A 24,836-nucleotide genomic window follows, 5' to 3' on the forward strand; every position below is an offset into this window, starting at 1 on the left:
GTCATAATTTCGTATCTAAAAGTGCTTCTAAACTATAACCTTGAAAGCGTAACAAAATCTAACGATATGAAGCTATCTTTCTCGCCCAAGACTCGTCTCCCAACTTGCACGGATGAAAGTCTGCCGACAACAAAACCCCCATCTCCTCACTTCCTCTCACTTCATCAAACCTGTCCGCATCCACGGCACATCCCCAATGCTCATTTTCTTCTTCGCACATCTTCAGCACCGAAATACGCCACTTCATCCATACCTCCCAGTCCTCGCCAAGAAACGCATCCGTTTGCTCAATCATAAAAACCGGCCGCTCACGCAGCCACCACCATCTTGTGCCATTTCGCCAGCACAAACGCCAACGCAGCGTAGTAGTGTGCCATGATAACCAGCGCCTTCGGCTGATTGCGAGTTTGCCAGGATGACGAACTGTGGAATTCTCACTCCATGCCCGAAGCATCAGGCGGCGGAGTTCTCACTCCGCACCATGAGAAATAGACTTGGGGGCAAACTCCGGTCAAGCGTACGGACTTGCTTACCCGCGACTAACTCAGAGGAGAGTTCTACAGTATATAGAGTAGCTAGAGTAGCTAGATTAAATGAATATGCATTTTACTACTGATCAATTGGGCCCTACTCGTGATACCCGAATTATCACTTACTATTCTACCGAACCTACCAAGCGCAGATTCAACACGAACTCGCCTGGTAGGAATGACAGCCAATGAACGAGATAGAGCGCACCAGCGCGTCCGGGGAAGCACCGTCAAATGTTAGCTCTGATTCCACATTCGCAAGGATGGGCGCCAAGCTATTTATTATTGACTCATAGGACCCGAAATCGGAGTTTGCATAATGAGGATTCGTCGTTTTAATCATGAGGGAGAGATTGTAGCCGGGTCCACTATCGGGGGAGATGTCTGGTAGCAGCATTGGTGTGCAGAGAGGGGCGAAAGGGCTACGGGGAACACAGGCTGGGTTATAGCGAACGATATCGTAGAGACCGCAGGCGTGCTGGAGAAAACCATCCATACCGGGCTGTGACGGGTCGAAGGTGGGGTTACTGCCTGAGTGCATGAGGAAGAGGAAGGTGGTAGCTAGGACGGCCTCGAAGTTATTGGTGACGTAGGTTGGGCTGCTGATGGCGCTGCGGAAGGAGCGGATGGAAGCCTGGAGATGCTTGTTGGACTCGATCCTGTGTTCTTCGTAGGAAGCTGGATTGAGGCGTTGAAGCTGGGTAGAGCTAGTCATGAGGACGGCGTGCATGAGAAAGTCATTCTGCGACATGTGTCAGTTACTGCGTGGGACCGTGGGGGCTGTACAGGGCTTCTATACGTTAAATGCTAGCTGTACTCCGTCTTGTGTCCAAAGACTTTTGAGGAAATGACTTCCAATGAGGTCATTACCAGTAAACTCAGCAATATGAGATAAAGCCTGGACATCCCGTATGCTCTAGCCTTCTCCCACGAGGATAGGGAGCTGCGCTGGGACGCTAAATGACGGAGAAGCATTCCTCGGCACCATGGCTCTCGACCCACTGCTGAAGGCTGGGGAACGATCGGGCTCCTTGCATGATGACCCTTCGCCCCCCGGTGGAGGCAAAAACGGTATAGGAAGCTGCGCCTGAGACAGGAGGCGGTGAGTGCGTTTGTGCCGGCTGCGGTGAGGAGGAAGATGGAGATGGCGGGGAGAAGGGGGGGTTGGTGGGGAGGGCGAGGGAGGTGGTGGGGATGGAGGAGAGGGGAAGGAGGGGAAGGGGAAGGGGAAGGGGGTTACGATAGAGGAGGTTGAGAATGAGGATGCACGGTGATAGAGGTGGGGTGGGGGATGGAGAGCGGGGTTGTTTGAGAAGGGGGGTTAGTTGTGGCGCTTGGAGTCTGAATAGGGACTGTGCGTGGCAGCCAGTTGTACAGAAACTATAATTAAAAGAAAGGGTTTCAGTCACTCAGGTTTATAATTGTCATATTAATTACCATACTCAAGCAAGCGTGATTGTGCCCCCTGTTGTCTCCTCAATGTCTCTTATCAACTCATAGACGAGTGTGACAAGTCCACATTCTGTACTCGGATCGGCGGCGAACAGCATGCCTACCCATTCCTTCTCCAGATTGAACACCAACGACCCTGAATCCCCCCCTTTTGCAAATTGCTCCCCTGAATGCAACGTCTTGAATTCATATTCACCGGAGACCAAGCCGTTATCCCACGCGATATCCCGTCGAATCAGATTGAACTCTGCAGCAGTGCAGTTTTGACCCGCACAGCCATCCGAGAGACCGCTTGATTATAGGAGACTAAGTAGTCTACCAATGGTTCCGTCGAATGGGTCATCGATTGCGCCAGCACTATGTACAGATGCGGCGGGAACTCTTGGCCCTGTGGTGAACTATAGTGCCGCTGGAGAGGAGGAAGTGAAAAAGTGCTTCCTTAGATGCCATCATGTGGTAGCGCCTGGCGATTCAGCTGGGAAAGAGAGGAATGACACGCATGGTATTGGCATAAACGGGAGGGAGGTTTACTAAAATCGACATTGACTACCCCGCCAAATACGATTCTGAGGAGACGAGGATTAAGATGGCTCGAATCGAAAAAGAGGAAGGAACAAAGGGAGATGTTGAGATCATTGAACGCCTTGACGAAATTGCCGCTCAAGGGCCTATTGGCCAGGTCAAGTTTGCGTCAGGGTATCGGCTTCTTGAAAATCGTCGAAGAATGGACTGGGCATTGGTGGAACTCGATCCGACACTCCCAGTGCAAAACCTCTTGCCAATGGAGACTCAGTTTAGTGAAGAGTGTTTCCATGGGGTTCCTGAAAACCGGAGTCGCTTCCCACCGGCTAGCGTAGGCACGGAGGCAGTCAAGCAAGAATGCTGCGCCGCGCCGCGCTGCGGGGGTAAGAATAAGAGTCATACATCCCCCGCGATGAAAGGCGTGCGTGAAGCGTGCGTGACATCTCAAACGGACAGAAGGAAGGGAGCCAAACAGATGGCGCGGTATCGCCGCCGAGGACGGAATCAATCACCTCTATCCTTAAGTGAGCCCCTTTCATACCTGGGCCATCATGCTTTGAGAGAGCTGACATTTGGATTCTGGTTCACCAGATTTGAGGTTCAGATATGGTATTCTAGATTCCAGTACTTCAAAACTAACGATTGACATAATATCTCCTCCCAGTCCCGCCAGGTGCTCACAGCTTAACAGCAACATTCTCATTCATATACTGGCCGACATCTCCCATAAATGCCGCCGCAACACAAGCCGGCGCGCCAAATGCAATCGTAATATAATAAATCAACTTAAACGCAGCCGCGAACGACTCCAGCGCCGCCTCTCCAACTGCTTGGTACGCTGCCGGGTCCGCCATCAGCTGGGGGATAGCCTTCGCGAGTGCCGAGTACGGCACGGCGGACATGCCCTGGACGAGGTTAAAGATTACCTCCGGGTCGTAGACGCCCGCCTTGATCATGGCAGGGGCTACGAGGGCGTAGCCACCCTCGGTAACCTTGGCGACAAAGCGGTTGTAGAAGATGGCGAGGCCGAGGACCTGGGTTTGCGCGCGCAAGGCGACGGTAAGGGCTGTGACGGAAGCGAGGAGGTCTGGGGGAGTGATGACAGTGATGATGACTTGGTTGGGGACGAGGACGCCGCCGACGCCGAGGAGGGCGAAGCAGATGGCAGGGAGAGCTGTGGCGACGTTGTGGGGGTCGATTGCTGTGAGAGAGGCCGACGCTAGAAAGTGTTAGGGGGGTTTGAATGGGGACCGGTAAGGGGGAACGCACCAACTGTCTGCATGACACAAAACATGGTCATGACCACAGTGATATGCTTCTTAAAGACGTGAAGCAGGAAGGCAGACAGGATTGCCCCGCCAAGGATGCAAATCCCGATGGGTAAGGTGTAGAGCCCATTCTGGTGATGGTCTGCGCCAAACACGGAGATTCCCTCGATGGGCCAGAACACAACCAGTGGGACATAGTTGATACCCGCCGCGAAGATGACAAAGAGCATGCAGAAGAATGGGCGTGGCGCCTTGATTATGCGGCGTGGAAAGAGCGGATACTTCGTGCCAAAAAACTCCCACGCCACAAAGACGAACATGAGCGCAAATCCCAATAGTAAGAAGGATAGGACATGTGCGGAGGTCCACGCATACTGCTGCCCGCCCCAGCTGAGTGCGAGGAGGACAAAGACAAGGCCAATTGTCAGCAGGGCACCGCCGATAAAGTCGATGCGGGAGATGAGTTCGCGGCGGGATAGGCCAAGAGAGTTAACGCGTGGCGGAGGTCGGTAGAATATCATGAGGATGATAAGCGTGAGAGCATTCCAAAGGGCGAGGGCGCATCCAATCCAGCGCCAAGACACCTGAGCCATCCAGTTTGCGTAAAGGGAGCCCGGGGACCATGGAATTATGGAACTGAGAGAAATGACCGCGTACAAGGGACGGCGTGAGGTAGGCACAATCTCAGAAACGACAGCTATTGCGAGGAGTTCCTGGGTCACGGCGCCAGCCCCGAGGAGGATGTGGCCCGCTATGAATCCCGGGGCGTTGGGCGTGACAGCACATACTATTGCGCCTACGACAGAGACCAGCAGCCCAATTATAAAGAGGGATTTGCGGCCGATCAAGTCGGCGAGGGGTCCTATGAAGGGGGCCACGGCGCCCATGGCGACATAGCTTGCTGTGAGTAGCCATATGGTGAGAGATTGGGCATTTAGTTCTTTGGCAACGGTCGTGGTGAGAGTAAGGTAGAGGAGCGGGAAGATTTGGGAGCCGCAGAGGGCAAATGAGCAGCCGACGACGGTCATGAGAAAGGAGACAGAATGCTAAATTTCGTTAAGACATGTCCCGGCTGAGGAAGTATGGAGTAAGAGAGACTTACAGTGCTGTAGGCCACGCCATCTCCAGTCTGCAAATCTGTTGCTTCATGATTGTCGTACTTCTCGTTGTGGGGCGACTCTATGGGACGAACTTCAACATGGCTAGCTTCCGTTGGTGTAACTTGTTTGTCCAAGCTCTGTGTAGATTTCTCTGCTGACATTGTAACGGATTGAGACAGATCCAAGAAGAAACCAGTGGGCGACAGATAGGGCAGCCATGGTGTATATATGGAGAGAACCCGGATATGCGAGGCGTAGCTCTCACACACTCGAACTATTTCCTGTGATAGGCACTAAGTCATCCACGGTTCCCTGATGGGCCTCGAAACATCGAGTTTAGCGACTGAGACCGCCTCCTTGCGAAATCGTCCCTGAATCCCACAAAATTAGCGTCAAGATCGGCCACTACCCCGCAATGGGGCAAAGATTGCCTCCAGACCCATACTAACTTATCGTCAATCGTCACTCGAGCGATCATCAGGTCCACATTCCTCTGTACCAGCCAAGCAGCTGTATCGAAAACACGGCGCAAGCCGCTAGGAGCCTAGCTTTTAAAATGGGAGAGGGTTTTGCAATAGAGCTGTTCTACTCCAGTCGACATGGTTCCTGGTAGGAATTGTGGGGTTGACGGCGCTCAACTAGGACGCGGGCAAAAGTCGCCAGGGGAAACCACGGACCGAGGCACGACCTTTGCGAATCCCATGTGAAATTAGGCGTATTGATGTTTGGTATGGATTTGTCTGTGCCATTTGCATTATAATGATGCTCATGGGTTGCTTTGCATGTATTATTAATGGTACGAAGCTTGGAGAGATTTGCTCGGCCTTTCATTGTTTAAACACTGGCAGCTCGAGGCTGTGGAGTTATATCTCTGGGCGCCGACTGTCAACATGTAACCCCTGCCACCAGCGACAACTGGACCCTCATACTATCTGCCAAGCGTCAACTCTTGCCTTTCTCGCACACTAGCCAGCTCCGGCCATTTACAATCTCTATTTCAGCCCATTGGCGAGATACCCAGGAGATTAGCACAACATTTAAGTTCGCGGATGATATCAAAACGGGACCGGCACTCATATCCTGCAAATATCTGCATACTTGTGTGGATGAGACGCTCCGGCTCTCGCCAGCTGGAACGTCGGTGCTCTAGAACTTGGATGGGGAATGAGAAGCAAAGATCATATTACGCTCAAGGACGCCTATATTTCTATAAAAGATGGACCGATGTTACAGTTCCGCCGACGAACTACGTAATAAAATATATTTAGAGAAGATTCGATGGACTAGCTAGAACGTAATAACTCAAAGCCACTCCGGTCTCCACTCGCTTTTAACGCTCTCCTTTTAACTTTCTCTTGCTTCCTCATCGCCCATCTTCGCCTCCACATAGCCTTCGGGATCACGGAATCTGGTCCCACTAGCGTGAGGCCGGGAGGCGTGATTGCCATGATTAAGATGGCGAGGAACATTGGAATTGCATCGAATAAGTAAAAATATATTTCACGGCGGGGGAGCGGGTTCGAGTCGTCGTTGCCGCCGGCGAATTCGATGAGACGGAAGATGATTCGGATCTGGGTTCGCGAACAGTGTTAGCATTCTTGATATGAGGGGAGGCCAGAAATTCGGTAGCAAGACTATAATGAAGGTCTCTTGGAAATTCCCGCCATGTAGATGCGGATTCCTCTCAAGGCTTAGTCTGGAGGGGCGGTATTCGTTGCCTGGCACCTCCAATAAGCTGAACTACAAAGCAAGCAATATCGGCAAAGACGAACCACAGTGTGAGGTTGTAGAGCCTAACGCCGAGGACGGAGAATGAAGGAAGGTAGAAGTGCACCATTCGGCCAAGAATGGTGTAATCGTATGCGTTGATAACTTGCGAGCGTTAAAATGGGATGTGCGTAAAGGGAGAAGCTACTTACATATCGGGGCGAGGAGGATAAGAATTTGAGAAATAAGTGCTAGACCTGAATTCTGTTGGTTCCGCATACTTATTGTCCTCGTGGCGTAAGAACCAAACTCACAGATGGACCCCATGATGATGACCTAATAGAACCCCTTTCGATGGAAAACTTTGTTAGTTAAGATTCCAACAATCATTCCGAAGACTGACCTTTTTATACTTGATACCCTCAGCGATGTGAACAAATGTAACGACGATAGCGGCAACGAGCGCAGCAGCAAAGGACGGGTAGTAGTTACATTGCAGTTGCCTGGGGGAACATATCCATTTGAATCTGGCGTGACTGTTGGGCTGCATTCGGGAATATCGAGTGTAATGATTTTAGCTGCAACCGTCTCGTCCGGAAGGGTGATGGGTCGATTGTAACAAACTGAGTACGAGGAAACAGAGTAGTAACAAAAGTAGTAATAGGAGTGGGAAGAGTCACCGACATCAAAGCGATGAGGAAACAGGTGGATCCGTTCTTCTGATTAGGAAGGAACATTGCTGGAAAAGAAAAAATATGAGTACAAATTAGAGCCAGATATTGGAAGGTATATGCTCCGAGGACAAAGCCATTATAGAGGAAGGAGAAAGCTTATATACTGTTGAGAGTATATGCGTTACCTACACACTACATCATTAGTGTGAAAGAACGAAGATGAGGACGATGACGACTACGACAAAACCAGCATTCCGTAACATAAGCACGTAACGTGAGCAGGGTGTAAATCGACGCACTTACAATTCTAAGACTGGATGCCAGACATGCAAGTAGGCCTCCTCCTCAACCCCTCTGCATCTGGCACTCTGCAATATTAATATATGCATATATAGAATCCGACGAGTCGTGCGATGAATCCAAACCCGCATGCCAGCGCTGCATCAGCACAGGTCGAAATGCGACGGCTATGTCTCCGATATCCTTCCCTCGAACGCACAGGACCAAGCAGCCGCCATAATCCATCGAGTCCTCGTGCGCGTTCCAGGAACTGCACAAGAGAAACGCGGGTTTCAATATTTCTTCATAAATACTGCAAGGGAGCTCACGGGCTATTACACGTCGTCGTTCTGGAATACCTCATCCTCCAAGCAAGCGCGGCTGAACCATCGCTACGGCATGCTGTCATAGCAATCGCTGCTCTCCACGAGGAATTCACAAATAGGCGCCTAGGACGAAGTTCACCTGGCCACGATAATTCCGAGTCCAAGTTCGCTATAAACCAATACATGAAAGCGGCACCGGTCCCTATCAACAGGAAAACAAGCACCCCTCACGGCACTGATGTCCTGCCTCTCTTTGTTTGTTTTGACTATTTAAGAGGGCATTCTGATTCCGCTATGATGCATTTACAAAGTGGTTTGGGGATATTACGAGATTTGGGCAAGTGAAGAGGATAGAGATATTGCGGAGCAGAGTATAGCACCATTATTTATGCGACTCTCTGCCCAGTCGATTTTATATATCGATACGAGGAATTTGGTTGATAACAGACGGTTTGCAAAGCAACTCATGCACACAAAGACGAAGGAGCTGGCTTTAATCCCGGACTCGTTTGAAGACTTGGAGGAGGCGAGATCTGCGCTAGATATGGCTACTAATGGGCTATTTAGGGTGTTCTACATATGTATTGGCAAGTGAAGTCTGTCGTTTAAGCCCTCTATCATTCCGTATCTATCCTACCTCCACCACAGTTGTGTATTCTAGCTGGTGTTAGAGAAAGGGAGCAAACCAAGGAAGGTCCAACCCCCAGAAGCCTACGCTACCTACAAGACCTACAGCGCGCAACTCCTCGCTTGGGACTCTTCTTTCTCCGCCTCCATGTCCCTTAAATCACACGCCCTCACCACCCTTCAAATCCGTGGCGCTGCGCTCCTGAAGATCCACCACACAACCGCCACAATCATAGGCCGCTGCGTCCCCGACCTCACCGATCCTCGGAGCATCATCGCCGCAGCCAATGACCCCAGTTTTCTCTCGGAGCACCAACGACTTCCAAACCGTGGTCAGTCTCTTGCAATCGCTGGTCGCAGCCGCGGAGCAGGATATCCAGCGGAAACGGCAGGCAATTCATATATGGTATGGAATTTTCGATAGGGCCGGTGTTATCTAGAAGAATGAATTGTCTAGAAGAATGAAGTGTTAGTTAGAGTTAGCTTCTCCATTAAGGGTAGGTCATATTAACCGGACTCAAGTTTTTCTGCGACAGCCGATCCACAAGCTGATATATGGGCATTGCCAGTCTATTTAAGAATTGTCAGCGACCTGCACCCCCAAGCAATATCAAGAGCAGTTTTGAAGGCTACTGCCAGTCGGGGAGTTGGAGAATCAATTCTAGCATGTCCCAACACTCCACAAACTGCTGACGAAAGAAGAATTATCGGGGGTTGTTAAAAACATTTTGAAGAGCTTAAATTTAAGCTTCCCTATGACACTTTTGAGACTTAGGGAATTGTTCCTCGCCAACGTACCACCTTTTGATTTTATATAAAGTATCATATTTGTTATATATATTACTCTATGGAGATCATACTCTGTTAGTTCAGGTGATAAGTTAATAGACCATGGACAAAACAGATTAATTATTCGCGGTGGCGATTTATCCACAAATCGGAGCTCGTGCTCAAGTTGAAATATCATCACAACCACACCCCCTCCATCCGAGTACCTAAATCATTTCCATTCAACTTCCACCAAGGACAAATCAACCTTTGTACAGAAAATCCTTTGATTTGAGTGACAGGAAAATGTTGTAGCCTTCTTCCAAGACGGCCGCTCGTGATATCCTCCAATGACGCTTTCCGGGGTTATGAAGCTGTTGAAGATCCGGGTGCTTTCCCACTTGGCCTTCCCAGTGCGCGATTGCGTCCAACCTCACATCCGAAAAGAGCAGTCACGCACACGCGCGAACCATCACACGGAAGCAAAGAACCATACTATCCCAAAAATCTCAAGCGGCGAAAATGCATGGACGAGTAGAGGCAAGATGAATCCATTCCAATCAAGAGAGGGGTATTTCCAAACGCCAATTCTCCAACATCCAAACCCAACACTCCAACACCCAACATTCTCACAACCACCCCACCACCCCTCAACCCACCATAATCCACAAACCCCTACTCCCCCTCCCCACCCAACACCCTCATAACAACCTCAAACACCCCAAACATAATTGCCGACGCCGGCACCGCACGCATCAAATGCGGCGTCAACCCCCCATACAGCGCGCCCATCCCCTCCTCCCTCACCACCAACCGCGCACACTGCACAACACCCGTATACTTCAGCACCCCCTCCACCGGCGCCTGTCGCAGCCTTGTCCGTAGAACCTCATGCGGATACGCAACTCCAACTGCAATCCCCTTCGATCCCCCCGCCGCAACAGCCCACATAGCACCATCACGGACTCTCTCCCACACCCCCTTTTCCCTCCCCCCACCCTCCCCTGCTCCCCCTCTCCTCTCCTCTCTCTCTGTCATAGCCCTCTTAACCCGTTCATAAACAACCCACATAACCACCCCCTCCCCAACCCCCAAATAACTCGCCCCCAACCCCCCCCACAACCCCCTCCACCCCTCTCCCCCCCAAATCTTCCCCACACAATCAATCGCCCCCTTATATCTCCCCCCCCTTCCAGGATCAAGTTGCACCCTCGTCTTAACGACCCAGACGGGACACATGACAGTACACACCACTCCCCCCGCCACCGCCGCCGAGATGGCATGCAACCACCCGCCTTGGACGCCACGCCTCTCTAATCCGCGCTTCGCGCTGTTGTAGGTCCAGAATTTCAGTGCGCTGCTGGGACCAAGACCGGCGATTAGAGGGATGGCGCCTTTGAATAGTGCGCGGGGCCCTTCGAGGCGGTGGATGTCTCGTAGTAAGCGCAACGTCTCGTGGGTGTGTCGTGTTGGGCTGAGAGAGCGCGCTGGTAGGCCGCTGCCACCGGAGAATGCGGGGCGGCGGTAGAATTCGGATTGTAGCCGCGTGCGGAGAACGTCTAGAGGTGCGGTGAGGATGGCGGATGTTACGCCTCCGGCTCTGTGGGTGGTTAGTGTTAGTCATGAAGAGGGTTTGCACTAGGCTGTGGGGTGGGAATGGAGGGAAATACATACCCGCCTGCCACAAGAGGGACCCACTGCTTCGATCCCTGTATCTTGGATACGGTTTCGTTGTTTGTACGGGGCAGCGCAGGGAACTGGAGAAGGTGCGTTCTCTGGCCCGATGGGGATGGGCGTGTGCTGCCCATGGATGGTGTCTTCACTCCGGCTCGAGAGGAGGGGGTTTTGTGGTGACGAGATTCGATAGAGTGAAAGCAACGAGCTCTTGAAATAGATAAACAAGAAATCTCGAAATTGCGAACTGCCGAGGCGAGTAACAAGGTAAGGGGGGAGTGAATGTGTACTACCCAACAGAGTACCACGAATATTTTGTATGACAGACGGACTGAGAGCGAAACAACATCTGCCTGATAAGTGATAACACCAGATAACAACCACCCCTCTCCTCCCAAGAATTCACTTCATCCAACAAATCCAAATCTCCCAAACGCTACACCAGTAAAAATAATCATTCGTCTATATAAACCGTCCCTTCCCTTTCCTTCCCTTTCCTTCCCTTCCCAACCCACCCCACTCCTTTATTTAAACCCTCCCCCGACCTTCTTTCTTCCAACAATAAATCGGCCAACGAGTAGACAGCAAAAACAAGCTTTAAAACTTTATCAACGCCAATATGCCAGTGTACAAAATGCCATAACAACAAAACATGCCCAAAATATAACGCTCCACACCGACCCAGCTTATTCCCCCCTTTGCAAGAGCGCTCAGAGAAAACAAATACCGAACCCAGATTCCGCCCCAGCCCCTCCCAAAATGAATAAATAACAAGGCAGCGGCCTTCTATACCACATCCACCGTCTTCCCCCCACAATTCGGGATAACAACCCCCGGCTTCAGCACGCGATTCACATCCAGAATCCCCCACTGATCCTCCCACTCCTGCGCCGGCTTGCCCGGCTCAGCCTTGGTATTAAACTTGATCTTCCACGGCTCATCGAACGCCTCGAACCAGAAATACTGCGTCCCATTCGTCATCGCCTGGCAGACCCACTGCTCCATAAATTGATTCAGCTCCGTCACGCCCGCCACACTGCCCTTGTCGCACGTGTACACGCCGTACCCGCAGTCCGTGCCTCCCTTGGTCGGCCACCCGGTCTCGGCGATGATGTTCTTCTTGAGGTCCGGTTTGAGCGGGAAATCCTGGTTCTGCCAGAACTGCCAGGTGAACGCGACGGCCTCGGCGATCGGCTTGCCCGTGAAGAAGGGGTGCACATTGCTCAAGATGTAGTCGCTCTTGGCTGCCAGCGCCGCGTCCCAGCTATTCCCCAGATCGCTCGTCGACACACTCAAATCGTATTTGAGCGTCTTGAACTTGGCGCGCACCTTGTCCAGCAGCGCACCGAGCGCCCATGAGTCAATGTCCTTGCGGAAGAGCATCTCGTTGCCGATGATGGTGCCGAGGAAGGGCGTGGTGCCGTAGTTCTTGAGGATGTCGTACATCTGGTCCAGCTGGCGCGAGTTGGTCGTCTCGTTCTTGTCCTGCCACACGCCCAGCCAGATCTTAACCTTGTCTTGTAGCCCCAGCTGCTTGAGAGAATGTATCACCAGCTCCGTCTGGTTGCAGTCCGTGCCGTACAGGCGCACGACGTTGGTCAGCTGCGATATCACGGCCATGTCGCGGGTGACGTTGTTCTGTGACGCCGGGTAGTGCAGGCAGTCGGGGTACTGCGTGTACATGGGCGTGTAGTCCATGCCAGGGAAGACCTTGTGCAGCTTGGCGTTGTTCAGCAGCGCCTTGATCTCTGCGCTATCCTTGGTGAGGTCGCCATTTGCTTTAGTATCATCAGTAGCACTGCCACCAAAGCCCGATGCAGACGACGAGTTAGTGTCGCTGGAGCCACCTTTCTTCTTCGCCAGCATCGCACCGAGCACGCCGCCTACAGTTCCACCGATCACGAGGAAGGCGATGACCGCGATCGCGATCCACATCGACTTCTTGTGCTTTTTGTTCTCCTTCGCCATCCAGCTGTCCTTCTCACGCTCGTTTGCGATAAACGCGGCGTGTGCGCCGGTCCCAGTTGATGGCTTTCCGGGGCCGCTGAACAGCGAGGCACCCTCTGCTGCACTTCCACTGCCGTTGCGCGTTGCTATCCCGCCGAGAGCTCCAGCGCCTAAGGCGCCGCCAGCAGCCAGAGCACCACCTGTGCTTGTGCTGAGTCGGTCGGAACTCCTCCCTAAACTTAATAGGGAGTTGCGGTGGTGCGAGGGATGCACGTAATCGAGTCCATCGTCGCCATCATCCACGATGGCACTCGGGTCCTGGAGTTGCCACGACGGGTCTATCCTCTGGGAGTAACGCTGCAGCGCCGCGTCCTGCTGTGGATCGTGGCCCGCATAATCTCCAGCTCTCGTGCCAGAATCTCCCGGCCTCGACACCGCCATGAGAGGAACTCTGGCAGCAACTGGATAGCCCTGCCTTGAATTCCCCTGCCCCTGTCCCTGCCTCCCATACATCTCCCCGTCGTAAGGAGACCTTTCCCTCGAATCGTACCTCCGGTTGTCGTATCCCTCGTCCGAATAATTATCCCCTCCATAACACCCCATGTGCGCCGGATTAGCTGCCGGATTCACGACCGGATCAGCATCTCGATACCGTTGCTGCCCCCTATATCCTGGCCACTGCCGTTGGCTCTGGTTGTAATTCAGCGGCCTCCCGTCGACGCCATATTCGGGTATGCTCCTCATCGCCTCCATCCCGCTCTCTCGCGGCCGGTTATCTGCGACACCCATCGCGATCCCAGCAATGCCCCCGCCGGCCTGTTGCCCGAAGTTGTCTGCGCCTGGCGTCGTGCTCGAGGCCATCGAGGTAGTGTTGTAGGGTTCGCGATTGTAGTACTGTTGTTGCTGCTGTTGCTCCTGACCAGCATGTGGTGGCACGCTTGGTGGGCCTCGCTGTTGGGAAGGCTGTGTGTTTGCTCCTGGCACCGGTCGGCGCTCTTGGCGGGTGAAGCTGCCGTGTTGTGGGTAGATGGGATTCGGCGGGGTCGAGGACGCTCCTGGGTGATTGAGCGGTTCGGCGGAGGGATCGTCGTAGTCGTTGGCATATCGTGACATGATGAAGGGATGGACAGATGAGGGTCTCCGTACTCGATCTCGTCAGCGGGGCCACCAGTCGTGGCGAGGAGTATAGTGGGTTGTTAGCAGCTGTGGGAGTCCAGCGACATTGGGGCGCAGAAGTCGTATTCTCGCTGGGTCCGCGCTCTGGCGAGATTGATTTTGCTTCGTATTCCTTTTGGGCTGGCGTGGGCGCAGGCGGGGGGGTTAATGAGCGGCGTAAGACGGAAGGAGCGGCGTGGTGGAGTTGTGTTGTATATTATTGAGCGTATTCGCAGGGTAAACAAGTGAGATAAACAATTGTACAGCGACAGCATATGTCCGAGTGCATAGAGTATAAAGACACACTGTACAATATGGGACAATGAATTTGAGGAGCATCAACAGCGGCAGGACGGCGGTGGTGGTGATGGTGGCGGCTTTGGTTGGGTTTGAGGATAGTTATGGGGATAGTTACAGGGAGGGAGCCAAGTTCCAAGTTGCAGCAGGGAACAGCCTGCCAGTGGGATTTTCGGTTGGTGAGACAACAAATCATCACCACTAGGAATTGGCAGGGATTAGGAGGAAGGGGCCAACTCAGCCTCGCTGATGTGTTGACTATACCCGAAGAGGAGTAGTCGGGAGCAACCGAGGGTGCCAAAATTAGACCCACGTCGTCTCGTACAGTATTATGTCGTTAAGTCGATGTAATTGGTCATGCATAAATATATCGAGTTATAGTAATATCTTATAGTAATATCGAGTTATAAAGTGATCTGAAGTAGACCCGAAGTAGCCCCTCAGCTAAACCATCCATCCATCCAACGTGCCTTGAACCAAGTCATTGGCCTGTTTGGCCACTAATTGCCTCTCCACATGCTCTAAAGAGCGCAAAAATGATGCTGGATCCGTGATGCCACTATTCTCAGATTCTGAGAACTCAATCAGAACTTGGAGGGCTTGTACAGCATTCTGTATGGTGAGCACAGGACGCTGGGGCTCCTCATCGTCATCATCTTGAGCATCAGAAACCTGTATATATGGAGCCATCGCCTCCTGTAGAATTGTGTCCTCATCTAAGCCTCCATCCACCTCTTGTACTCGCTCCTCTGCTGGATTCAAAAAGTTCGAAAGGTCCATAGCGTCTGATATATGACCAGTTTGTTGTACTCGAGTATATAAGTCGTTTAGAACAGGAAGTGTATAGGAAGCTGTATTGGGCGTAAAAGAATCGTGCTTTTTCAAAAGCAATTGTAGATAGTCATATTTGTAACGTCATGGTGCCATGATCGAATAAGCCAGTGAATTGCAAAGTGTATTGTCATTGTTTTGATTGGATCCAGGTTGTTGCTAAAAGATTCGAGCATGAACTCAAGCCATTGCCGATGATAATATCTTTTTAAAGAGGCTATAATACCTTGATCAAGAGGTTGATATCGACTGGTCGCATTTGGAGGAGCCAGATAATTCTTATGTTTGGAGGAGGAGGCGTCGATTCCACTGCAGTGATATGGGCTGAGAAGTTATCCATTGTAAGCAGTATAGAACGTGACATACCAATATGAGTATAGAAAGCATTTAGCCAATCTGCCATAACAAATTGATTCATCCAAGCCTTCTTATTCCACCTCCAAACCCCACCCATTGCCCCTACATCAACGTGTTGTAAAGCTCGAGGCTTTTTAGCCTTTCCAATAAACTAAAGAGGAAGTCGATCTGTTCCAGCAGCATTAACACAAATGGCTACTGATATGCGTGCTTTGTCCTTCTTCTGTCCTGGAATTGATCATGTTGTAAAGCCCTTTGAAGGGCTCATCCTCCAGTAAAGCCCAGTCTCATCCATGTTGTAAATATTGTCCTCTAAAAACTCCCCTGCAATAGTTTGTATAGCCTTCATTTGTTCTTCTGCAGTGACACCAATAGATCCAGCTTCACCATGTAGAGTTCGATATAATATATTATGCCGTTGTCAAAACTTTACGATCCATCCGTAGCTAAATTCTGGTGTAGGTAGTCCATGGTGTAATGGTGGGTGCACCAGATATGAGAATCTAGCCACCCAAGGAAGGGATGAATTTACTAAGACAACACACTGTCTTAGGAAACAGAGCCAAAGGGTTGTAGCTTAGACTATTCCACAACGCAGCAATCAGGTGTATGATGTGGTGAAGTGGTTTAGACAAGTTGCAACAAATGTTGAGTCTGAGAACTCAGGGGTAAGTCAGAGGTTAGCACCTCACTGACTTTTCAAAAACAGAGAATAACAAGATCAATGCTTGGAAGCTTGGAAAAGACGTAGAAGTATGTGCTAGTCGATTTACTGTATTGCCTGCTTGCCCTTTCTTAAGGAAAGGGCAATCCTATTTATGCCAAAGGAGTGTAGTTCTCTCATTTTCCATGACTTTCCATGACTAACCAGGCTTGGTAAATGTATTAGAAATCAAGTGCGACCCACAACTAGCTTGCTAATCATGTAGTGAACGTAAGAGAATCCCATAGAACCATCTCTTGGGTTCCTAGCCTATAGGAAGTGAAAAGGAGGTCCAAGGTCAGAGTACCTATAGACAAATTATGTCATAACTTAACCAATCTTGTGGGTAACTAAGGAGCGATGACGTGTAATGAATCATAGAGGGTTGTAGAAGCTTCTAGAGCTATCGTTCATGTTCCTAGGCCTCTAGTTGGTAGAGATATGCCATGTGGTAGTATTGACCCACCCCCTTAAGGAGGAGATTTTCTTAATAACTTGTTCAATGAGTGTCCAAATAATATGCCGTGATGTATGTAGCATAAACAGATGTAGTAGAAGAGTTTGCAGCAATCGTTGAGTAGTATTGCTTCTGTTGTTGGTGTGATAAGCCAAGATATGTATGGTGACTTGTAGGTTTGAGGAGGAGATTTCTAAGTTTGCTCTTGAGTTTGATAGCAAACTGAGTGCAACGAATGTCAGTATGACACATGGTATTGTGGTAGCTGATTCCAGATAATCTTCGCCTTTGATTGTAAGATTTCTGTAGTTGTAATGCCGCCACGCTCTTCAATAAGCCTCTGCCAGTCGTAAAGAGCAGCTTCTAATTCAGGCCAGGTGACAGTGTGGCGACGCTGAGCCTTAGAGCTGTTTGTTTCTAGAGTATTAGGAGTATCGTCAAGGTCCAAAAATCGAGAGCTAAGGGATTCTGAGACTGTAGATTGGCTAAGTCGACAATTGTATTGCTCGAGGAACTACTGTATAGTGGCCTTTTGTGTAGGTTTCGGATGGTGAGATCGATGCCAGGTTCGGAGGGCTTTTCGCTGTTCGAGAGACATAGAATAGAGCTTTTTCAAAGGCATTTTGAAGGTATTCTAAGATTAGTCCAGTAATTAGTTTAAGTCGATAATTGGGAAAAGGGACTCAATATCATGTGTATCGTGATTTGTATGACGAATGGAAGGATCCGAAGAAAGTTATCAAGTTATGCAGAAAATCGACTAATCGTGTATCGACTTAATGAGATAATACTGTATACTATTCCCCCCCCTGAATGATTGTCACCATCCACTATTTTGTCAAAAGGCCTCTGCCAGTGATCTCATCTTATTTACGCCTTTTTACCTAAACCAATCGCTATAAGTGGGTTTCCACAAACTTCAAAATAGCGGGTCGTTGCAATAATTCAGGGGGATAGTAAACATAACAGGCACAGACAGGAAAGGCGAAAAATAAGGCCAAAACCAGGCAGAAAGAAATAAGGCAGAAATAAGGCAGAAATAAGGCAGAATAAGGCAGAAATAAGGCCAAAATAAGGCAGAAACACGTCCCAGTTTCCCCAACTTTTGTGTCAGCTTTCACGTGCCGGTCACGTTCATAGTGAAGATGTTGGGGATAAATGAGAATGGTGCCGTAGCCCGGAACCTACCGTGGGATTACCACAACCGGTAGGAATACAGTATTAAAATGGGGCCTATCCCCTCCATAGAATAGGGTAGTTGTCATACTGACATTCGTTGCACTCAGTTTGCTATCAAACTCAAGAGCAAACTTAGAAATCTCCTCCTCAAACCTACAAGTCACTATACATATTTTGGCTTGTCACACCAACAACTAGAGCAATATTACTCAACGATTGCTACAACCCTCTATGATTCATTACATGTCATTGCTCCTTACTTACTGGGCCGATATGACCACATAGCATATCTCTACAACCCTCTATGATTCATTACATGACATCACTCCTTAGTTACTGGGCTAATACTACACATGACATATCTCTATCAACTAGAGGCCTAGGAACATGAACGATAGCTCCAAAAGCTTCTACAACCCTCTATGATTTATTACATGTCATCGCTCTTTAGTTACCCACAAGATTGGTTAAGTTATGACATAATTTGTCTATAGGGGTACTCTGACCTTGGACCTCCTTTCACTTCCTATAGGCTAGGAACCTAGGAGATGGTTCTATGGGATTCTCTTACATCGACTACAGTTACCAAGCCTGGTTAGTCATGGAAAGTCTTGGAAAATGAGAGAACTACACTCCTTTAGCATAAATAGGATTGCCCTTTCCTTAAGAAAGGGCAAGCAGACAATACAGTAAATCGACAATCACATACTTCCACATCTTTTCCAAGCTTCCAAGCATTGATCTTGATACTCCTTGTTTCTGAAAAGTCAGTGAGGTGCTAACCTCTGACTTACCCCTGAGTTCCCAGACTCAACATTTGTTGCAACTTGTCTGAACCACTTCACTACATCACACACCTGATTGCTGCATTGTGGAATAGTCTAAGCTATGGCCCTTTGGCTCTGTTTTCTAAGACAGTGTGTTGTCTTAGTAAATTCATCCCTTCCTTGGGTGGCTAGATTCTCACATCTGGTGCACCCACCATTACAGTAGTCAAGTCAATCCCAGGATATTCTCAACAGGTTATGAGCCCGGTTGCATAACGATTCGACTCAGTAAGCTCTACATGTGTAGAGCCATTCGGGAGGACCGATACTGCCTGCTTTGCGAGGCCTATTTACGATATATTCGGGAGGACCGATACTGCCTACAGGGCCTATTACAATCTTTGGATACTGCCTGCTTTGCGAGGCCTTTTATGATTAAAATGGACGAATTTGAGAGCCGATGCTTAAGGGAGCATCAAATTATACGCTATGGAAGTCGAGGATTGAGATGGTTCTCACCCGAGAGAGGTTATGGAGCATCGTTTGCAGGCGACGAATAAAGCCAGAATCCGATATGAAGGCGCAAGCTGATTACGACGATGATGCTGAGCGGGCGGCTGCTACAATTTTCCTCTACTTATCCGAAGAAGCTGAGCTATATGTGAGAGACCTCCGAGACCAGTGTTCCCCAAAATAGTATTAGTATTTGTGGTTTTCAAATAGTATTTGGCGATGAGCAGTATTCGGGCTAAAATTGGGGTATTCGGCGAGTATTTGCCAAAGACTCAAATACTATTCAAGTCCTTGGCAAGCACGGCCCAGGATTCCAAGCTACGAAGATTTTACCCCGCCCTCATAGATAGATCCGTAGAAATAGATCCATAGATAATATACCAATTGATATTTCTACCAGAATGAGCGACTCTGAGCTATCAGCAATTCCAAGTGACGAAGATAAGGAAATTCAGCGTCTACCACCCCCTTTTCCATTCGAGTCTTCGCCGTCGATAGCTCTACCATTACTACAAATACGGCCACAACTCCCAAATACTCAGTCACCGTTGTTCTTAAAGAATGTATTCAGTAGAACATTGTTAAGCACCAGCCCTGCAACGATAAAGATTGTCTGTATGCAAGATGGCTGTAATTATAAGCCAAAACCGAAGCTTTTATCATGGAATATCACGAGTAATTTGTGAAGGCATGTTGAAAGCATGCATCCTGCATTATACGAAGCTATAAAACCAGGAACTCCATTGCTACAGCGTGCTCAGAGTTCGCAGAGTCAGAGTTCGCAGGATTCGCAGGGCGCTCCGAATATGAGAACAGCCCGAAACGCCCAACAATTCTTTACTCCTTGAGTAGGAGGATCCGTTCTTGCCTCTCAATATAGAGAGTTATTACTTGCATTTATTGTATCTAATAACTTACCAATGAGTCTGGTTGATCAGCCTTCGTTTCGTCAGCTTATTCACCAGCTTAGCCCTTCAACGTTAGCTATATCAACAAGCTCCTTAATGCGCGATTTACACAAGACATTCTGCAACCACTGTATGAAGCTACAGATAGAACTCCAGGCTCATATAGTAAAGGGCGGACAGTTATCACTTACGACTGATTCATGGTCTGCAATGAATGGTGCAGAGCACGCTGCGATAACTGTTCATTGGATAAATAAAGAATGGGTTCACTGGCACTGTGTTCTTGATATCATACATCTAAAGGAGCCCATTCATTCTGGTAAATATCTTGCAGAGCAGCTTCAAGCTGTTACGGACGACTTTGGTATTACGAACGGAGTCTTTACAATTACTAGAGACAATGCATCGAACAATACAGCAATGCTCGCAAAGTTTGAAATAGGGGCATGCACGAGCGTCGTTTCTATACAGCAACCATGGAGCTTTACAGTAAAGGAAGGCGACGTCCAATGCATGGCACACATTATAAACCTTGCGGTTCAAGCAGCTTTAACTATGTTAAAAGCTGTACCATCAGAACAAACGGAATTGTATAGGCTTAAGCAAGGCTTAGCTCATACTCAAGGCTTCGTTCTTAATAAAGAAGAAGTGGCAACGGTTCTTATAAAACTACGTCAGCATATCTATGTGTTCTGGAACTGTCGAGCATGAAAAGATGCATTGAAAGTACAAGCATCTGCTATGGGTATTCAGGTGGTTTCAATGTCCCTCAATATGTCTGTATGATGGAACTCAACATATTATATGCTTGAGAACGCTTTGAAGCTTGAGCAGCCGATCAATGCTTTATGTGCTTCGCAAATGATGGATTTTTGATATTATTATTACATCAATAGAATGGCAAGTGTTACATGGACTAAAGGCGTTCTTTAAGATATTCGTCAAACCAGCAGAGCAAGTTCAAGCAGATAATTATCCAACATTGAACGTCTGTATTCACTATCTACGGCTTTTAAATAAGCTTAAGGCAATGGAAAACGCTCCATCAACAACAGCAGCAATTAGCGCAGCTTGTAAAGCGTCGTATAATAAGCTTGATACTTATTATAACCTTGTGACAAATCAAGGCTCAAGCCACTCATCAATTGCTACTATCTGCGACCCAAGATTCAACTCAAGTATATACGAATTTTATATGCCAAATAGTATAGACGCTGTAAAACGAGATAGGGCAAGAGCACAGTTCGCAGCTTGCTATAACTGGTATAAAGACTGTGAGAACGATATACAGGTTGCTGCTATTGAAGCTACTATTGCTGCCGAAACTGAGCAGCCAACGACTCTAAGAGAACTTGATTCCGACGACGAGATGTATCAGCATCGTGGGCCTTCTATTGAGGAAGTTGAGTGGTGACGATGGTTCAAAGAGAATGGTGTCGACCGTAATACTAATATCCTCAAATATTGGCAGGCAAAGCAGTATCAGTATCCAGTTATATCACGGATCACACGGGACTATTTGGCAATTCCAGCCTCATCGGCAGTGTCAGAGCGTATATTTAGTGTCAGCGGTGATATAGTCACAAAGAAAAGGAACAGGTTATTACCTTCAACTCTTCGATATCTACTCTGCCTACGGGATTGGGGGGTTATAGGCGACGAGGAGGAGGATAATAGTGAGTAGACAGTTATCATATTTCATTACTATATACTACAGTTGAGACTCAAAATACTCAAATACTATTTGGGGAACACTGTCCGAGACCCTATTATAATATGGGCAAAGCTCGGAGAGGTCTTCTCTACAGTTGGGTTTATAGCCCGTTATAATATGTGGCAACGGCTTTTTGATGTGGGAAAGGGGCCCTCGAGTACGACCCCTGGATACTTGGATAAAGTGAGGAAAATAGCTCTAGAGCTACGGGAATCAGGGGCAGAAGTGAGCGACGAGCTGCTCGTTACAGTAGCTTTACAGGGGCTGCCAAAGAGGTTCGACACTCTCGTTGCAGTGATTACTCACGCTGAGGTGCCCCCTACTTTCGATGCTCTTACAGGTCTACTTGCAGACGAAGTAGGAAGAATAGGGGAGGCCCCTGTTTACAAGAGCTCTAATAGGGCTGAAACGGGGGATAGGGGAGCACCCGGTGCGTGTTGGCACTGCGGGAAGCTAGGCCACCGGCGCGATCGGTGCTTTGAGCTACACCCAGAGCTGAAGAATAAGGGGGGGGGGCTAGGAACAGGGCCATTGCCTACACCAGGGGGAAGAGGGAATCTGTCGCCAGAGGGGGCCGGTATGGCTATAGTTCGGGCTTCAGCTTCAGCTACGCATTGGTAGGCTTCCAGGCTTTGGCAAGGGGAGTGTTGGGGATAAATGAGAATGGTGCCGTAGCCCGGAACCTACCGTGGGATTACCGAGCACAACCGGTGGGAATACAGTACTAAAATGGGGCCTATCCCCTCCGTAGGATAGGGTAGTCGAGTCAATCCCAAGATATTCTCAACAGAAGATTAACTTACCTTTGATCACGTGATTATGCATGGAATACGAAGGCCAAGTACTGGTAACTTCTAAAAGAATGCCTCTATAATATCATATCAAACCTTTGCGTCTACTGTTGATTATCATGTCTTGATATATTCATAAGTTATCCTTATTTTGTAACTTATATATTCTCTTCTTTGATATTGTAGTATGTTATAGATACTTGCATCACCCTCCTCCTCCACATAATAACCTTCCTCACCTGGCCTCCGCCAACCCCCTTACCGCCGCCGCACATACCATATACCCCACGCCCCCAGCAACAACAGATGTCCATTCACGAAGTCCTCCCCTTCCACGAGGGCGAGACCAGCCTCCACCACACCCTCCACATCCCCGACAGAGACAACCCTACCCAGCCCTTCCTCTCCCCCTTCGCCGCCAGCGTCCTCAAGCGCTCCCCACTCATCGCCCTCGGCGCCCTGGACGAGCAAGGCCGCCCTTGGACCACACTATGGGGAGGCGAGCCAGCCTTCGCGCGTTCCATCGCCCCGTCTGTCATCGCTATCAAGTCGAGTATTGCGCGCACACATGACCCCGTCATGGAGATCCTGCTTGGTGCTGCGACGCCGGGAGAGGTGGTGCAGGGGGGCGAGAAGGGTGCGCTGATGAGTGGCCTGGCCATCGATCTCGAGTCGCGGCTGCGAGCAAAGTTTGCGGGCCGTATGATAGCTGGTGCGCTGCAGGAGCCTGAGAAGGACAGTGGTGCAGCGGAAGTGCAACTGGTGATGAAGATTGAGACGAGTTTAGGTGCGTACTCCCCTGCAACCCTCTGATTTGATAGATTGAAATATAAATACTAACACTCTCCAGGCAACTGTCCCAAATACCTCAACCGCAAAACCATCACCCCCGCCCTCCCCACCCCCTCCCTCCTCTCCACCTCCCTCCCCCTCCCCCCCGCCGCCATCTCCCTCGTCCACGCAGCGGACCTCTTCTTCCTCTCCTCCTCCCACCCCACCTCCCCCTCCACAAACCACCGCGGCGGTCCCCCGGGCTTCATCCGCATCCTCACCAACACCTCAACGGAACTAACCCTCGTCTACCCCGAATACTCCGGTAACAACCTCTACCAAACCCTCGGGAACTACCGTCTCTCCCCCCTCGCCTCGCTGCTCATCCCCGACTTCGCAACAGGGAACGCGCTGTACTTAACTGGTCGAGTGGACATCCTCATTGGCCCCGCCGCCTCCGCAATCCTCCCGCACACCAACCTCGCTATAAAATTCACAGCCACCGAACACCGCTTCATCGCCACCTTCCTCCCCTTCCGCGCCACCCCAATCGAACCATCCCCCTACAACCCGCGCGTCCGCCTCCTCGCCACCGAGCAGCCCGCCGGCGCTACATCCCAGCCCGGGGCCGCAGGCACCGCAACACTTCTTTCCCAGACAAGCCTCTCGCCAAGCATATCGCGCTTCCGGTTCCGGCTCGATAAAGCTGCGAATTGGAAACGGGGGCAGTATGTCGTACTCGATTTTAGCGATGAGTTGGGGATGGGGTATAGTCATATGAGGGATGAGGATCCGCAGAGCTTGAATGATGATTTAGTGAGGACATTTACGGTGTCGTCTTCTCCGCCTTCGGTGGAGGCGGAATCAGCGGCTGCGGAGTTTGAGATCACGATCCGGAAGGTGGGACGCGTGACGGGGTTTTTGTTTAAGAGGGATGGGGGGAAGAAGGGACTTACGATCCCGGTGTCGGGATTTGGAGGGGAGTTTGTGGATGAGTCTACCGAGGGGGTAAGGGAGAAGACGGTGTATATCGCCGGTGGAGTCGGTATCACCCCCTTCCTTGCCCTGATGGGCTTGAAGGTCGATAAGGGGGTGACGCTCTTCTGGACCGTACGAGAAGCAGATCTAGGGCTCGTGGCAGATGCATTAGAGAAGATCGAAGGGCTAGGTGCAGCACTGAAGTTGTTTATCACGGGTGTGAGTGCAGAAGGCGGGTTGGGGGGAAGAGTGGATAAAGGGGAGGTGTTGGGGAGGATTGTGAAGGATGGAGGGGTAGTTTGGGAGAGGAGGATTGAGAAGGAGGATTTGGTGGGGGAGAAAGGGGGAGCGAGGTGGATGCTTTGTGCGGGGAAGCCGTTGAGGAGTAAGGTTTTGGAGTGGCTGGAGTGGGAGAGGGTGATGTGGGAGGATTTTGATTATTGAAGCGGGAGTTTAGGGGAGGGATTTGTGTTGGTCATGAGGGTGCTGGGGGTTTCGAAAGGGGGAAATGGGTATAATAGTTTTCATAAAATATTTCGGG

At 49.9% G+C, this 24,836-nt stretch overlaps 9 protein-coding genes across 9 annotated transcripts; 4 read left to right on the forward strand and 5 right to left on the reverse strand.

The window, feature by feature from the left end:
• The first annotated feature begins 11 nt into the window (after positions 1-11).
• Positions 12-623, forward strand: VC83_09620 (uncharacterized protein). The gene has a single exon (XM_024473033.1). The coding sequence runs from the start codon at positions 113-115 to the stop codon at positions 377-379; it is 267 nt and encodes an 88-aa protein (XP_024328801.1). The 5' UTR covers positions 12-112; the 3' UTR covers positions 380-623.
• VC83_02806 (uncharacterized protein) lies at positions 613-1,689 on the reverse strand. Its single transcript, XM_024466460.1, has 2 exons — positions 1,330-1,689; positions 613-1,272 (listed from the first exon to the last, which is right to left on the reverse strand). Exon 2 carries the CDS (start codon positions 1,258-1,260, stop codon positions 685-687), a length of 576 nt encoding a protein of 191 aa, XP_024325585.1. The 5' UTR covers positions 1,261-1,272; positions 1,330-1,689; the 3' UTR covers positions 613-684.
• A 249-nt stretch (positions 1,690-1,938) lies between these two features.
• VC83_02807 (uncharacterized protein) lies at positions 1,939-3,150 on the forward strand (the record flags this gene model as incomplete). The annotated part of the gene is made up of 2 exons (XM_024466461.1): positions 1,939-2,936; positions 3,096-3,150. Exons 1-2 carry the CDS (start codon positions 2,569-2,571, stop codon positions 3,148-3,150), a joined length of 423 nt encoding a protein of 140 aa, XP_024325584.1. The 5' UTR covers positions 1,939-2,568.
• Positions 2,909-6,211, reverse strand: VC83_02808 (uncharacterized protein). The gene is made up of 3 exons (XM_024466462.1): positions 4,875-6,211; positions 3,774-4,818; positions 2,909-3,723 (listed from the first exon to the last, which is right to left on the reverse strand). The coding sequence occupies exons 1-3, from the start codon at positions 5,031-5,033 to the stop codon at positions 3,182-3,184; spliced, it is 1,746 nt and encodes a 581-aa protein (XP_024325589.1). The 5' UTR covers positions 5,034-6,211; the 3' UTR covers positions 2,909-3,181.
• A 2,113-nt stretch (positions 6,212-8,324) lies between these two features.
• Positions 8,325-9,283, forward strand: VC83_02809 (uncharacterized protein; the record flags this gene model as incomplete). The annotated part of the gene is made up of 2 exons (XM_024466463.1): positions 8,325-8,439; positions 8,536-9,283. 2 exons carry the CDS (start codon positions 8,325-8,327, stop codon positions 8,907-8,909), a joined length of 489 nt encoding a protein of 162 aa, XP_024325588.1. The 3' UTR covers positions 8,910-9,283.
• A 645-nt stretch (positions 9,284-9,928) lies between these two features.
• On the reverse strand, positions 9,929-11,429 carry VC83_02810 (uncharacterized protein; the record flags this gene model as incomplete). The annotated part of the gene is made up of 2 exons (XM_024466464.1): positions 10,928-11,429; positions 9,929-10,853 (listed from the first exon to the last, which is right to left on the reverse strand). The coding sequence occupies exons 1-2, from the start codon at positions 11,059-11,061 to the stop codon at positions 9,929-9,931; spliced, it is 1,059 nt and encodes a 352-aa protein (XP_024325366.1). The 5' UTR covers positions 11,062-11,429.
• A 20-nt stretch (positions 11,430-11,449) lies between these two features.
• On the reverse strand, positions 11,450-14,378 carry VC83_02811 (uncharacterized protein). Its single transcript, XM_024466465.1, has one exon. It carries the CDS (start codon positions 13,985-13,987, stop codon positions 11,714-11,716), a length of 2,274 nt encoding a protein of 757 aa, XP_024325367.1. The 5' UTR covers positions 13,988-14,378; the 3' UTR covers positions 11,450-11,713.
• Positions 14,379-14,770: 392 nt separating this feature from the next.
• On the reverse strand, positions 14,771-15,106 carry VC83_02812 (uncharacterized protein; the record flags this gene model as incomplete). The annotated part of the gene is made up of 1 exon (XM_024466466.1): positions 14,771-15,106. The coding sequence occupies one exon, from the start codon at positions 15,104-15,106 to the stop codon at positions 14,771-14,773; it is 336 nt and encodes a 111-aa protein (XP_024325368.1).
• Positions 15,107-22,621: 7,515 nt separating this feature from the next.
• Positions 22,622-24,836, forward strand: VC83_02813 (uncharacterized protein). The gene is made up of 2 exons (XM_024466467.1): positions 22,622-23,333; positions 23,397-24,836. Exons 1-2 carry the CDS (start codon positions 22,853-22,855, stop codon positions 24,737-24,739), a joined length of 1,824 nt encoding a protein of 607 aa, XP_024325369.1. The 5' UTR covers positions 22,622-22,852; the 3' UTR covers positions 24,740-24,836.

The sequence above is a fragment of the Pseudogymnoascus destructans genome (genome assembly GCF_001641265.1).
Source record: "Pseudogymnoascus destructans isolate 20631-21 unplaced genomic scaffold scaffold_7, whole genome shotgun sequence".
Classification (NCBI taxonomy): Eukaryota; Fungi; Ascomycota; class Leotiomycetes; order Thelebolales; family Thelebolaceae; genus Pseudogymnoascus; species Pseudogymnoascus destructans.

Coding starts and splice junctions, on each gene's coding strand:
- VC83_09620 (XM_024473033.1), top strand. CDS start 113: ATGAAAGTCTGCCGACAACAAAACCCCCATCTCCTCACTTCCTCTCAC.
- VC83_02806 (XM_024466460.1), bottom strand. CDS start 1,260: ATGCACGCCGTCCTCATGACTAGCTCTACCCAGCTTCAACGCCTCAAT.
- VC83_02808 (XM_024466462.1), bottom strand. CDS start 5,033: ATGTCAGCAGAGAAATCTACACAGAGCTTGGACAAACAAGTTACACCA. Junction 4,819..4,874: donor ATGGCGTGGCCTACAGCACT/GTAAGTCTCTCT, acceptor AACGAAATTTAG/CATTCTGTCTCCTTTCTCAT. Junction 3,724..3,773: donor TTGTGTCATGCAGACAGTTG/GTGCGTTCCCCC, acceptor AACACTTTCTAG/CGTCGGCCTCTCTCACAGCA.
- VC83_02811 (XM_024466465.1), bottom strand. CDS start 13,987: ATGTCACGATATGCCAACGACTACGACGATCCCTCCGCCGAACCGCTC.
- VC83_02813 (XM_024466467.1), top strand. CDS start 22,853: ATGTCCATTCACGAAGTCCTCCCCTTCCACGAGGGCGAGACCAGCCTC. Junction 23,334..23,396: donor GAAGATTGAGACGAGTTTAG/GTGCGTACTCCC, acceptor AACACTCTCCAG/GCAACTGTCCCAAATACCTC.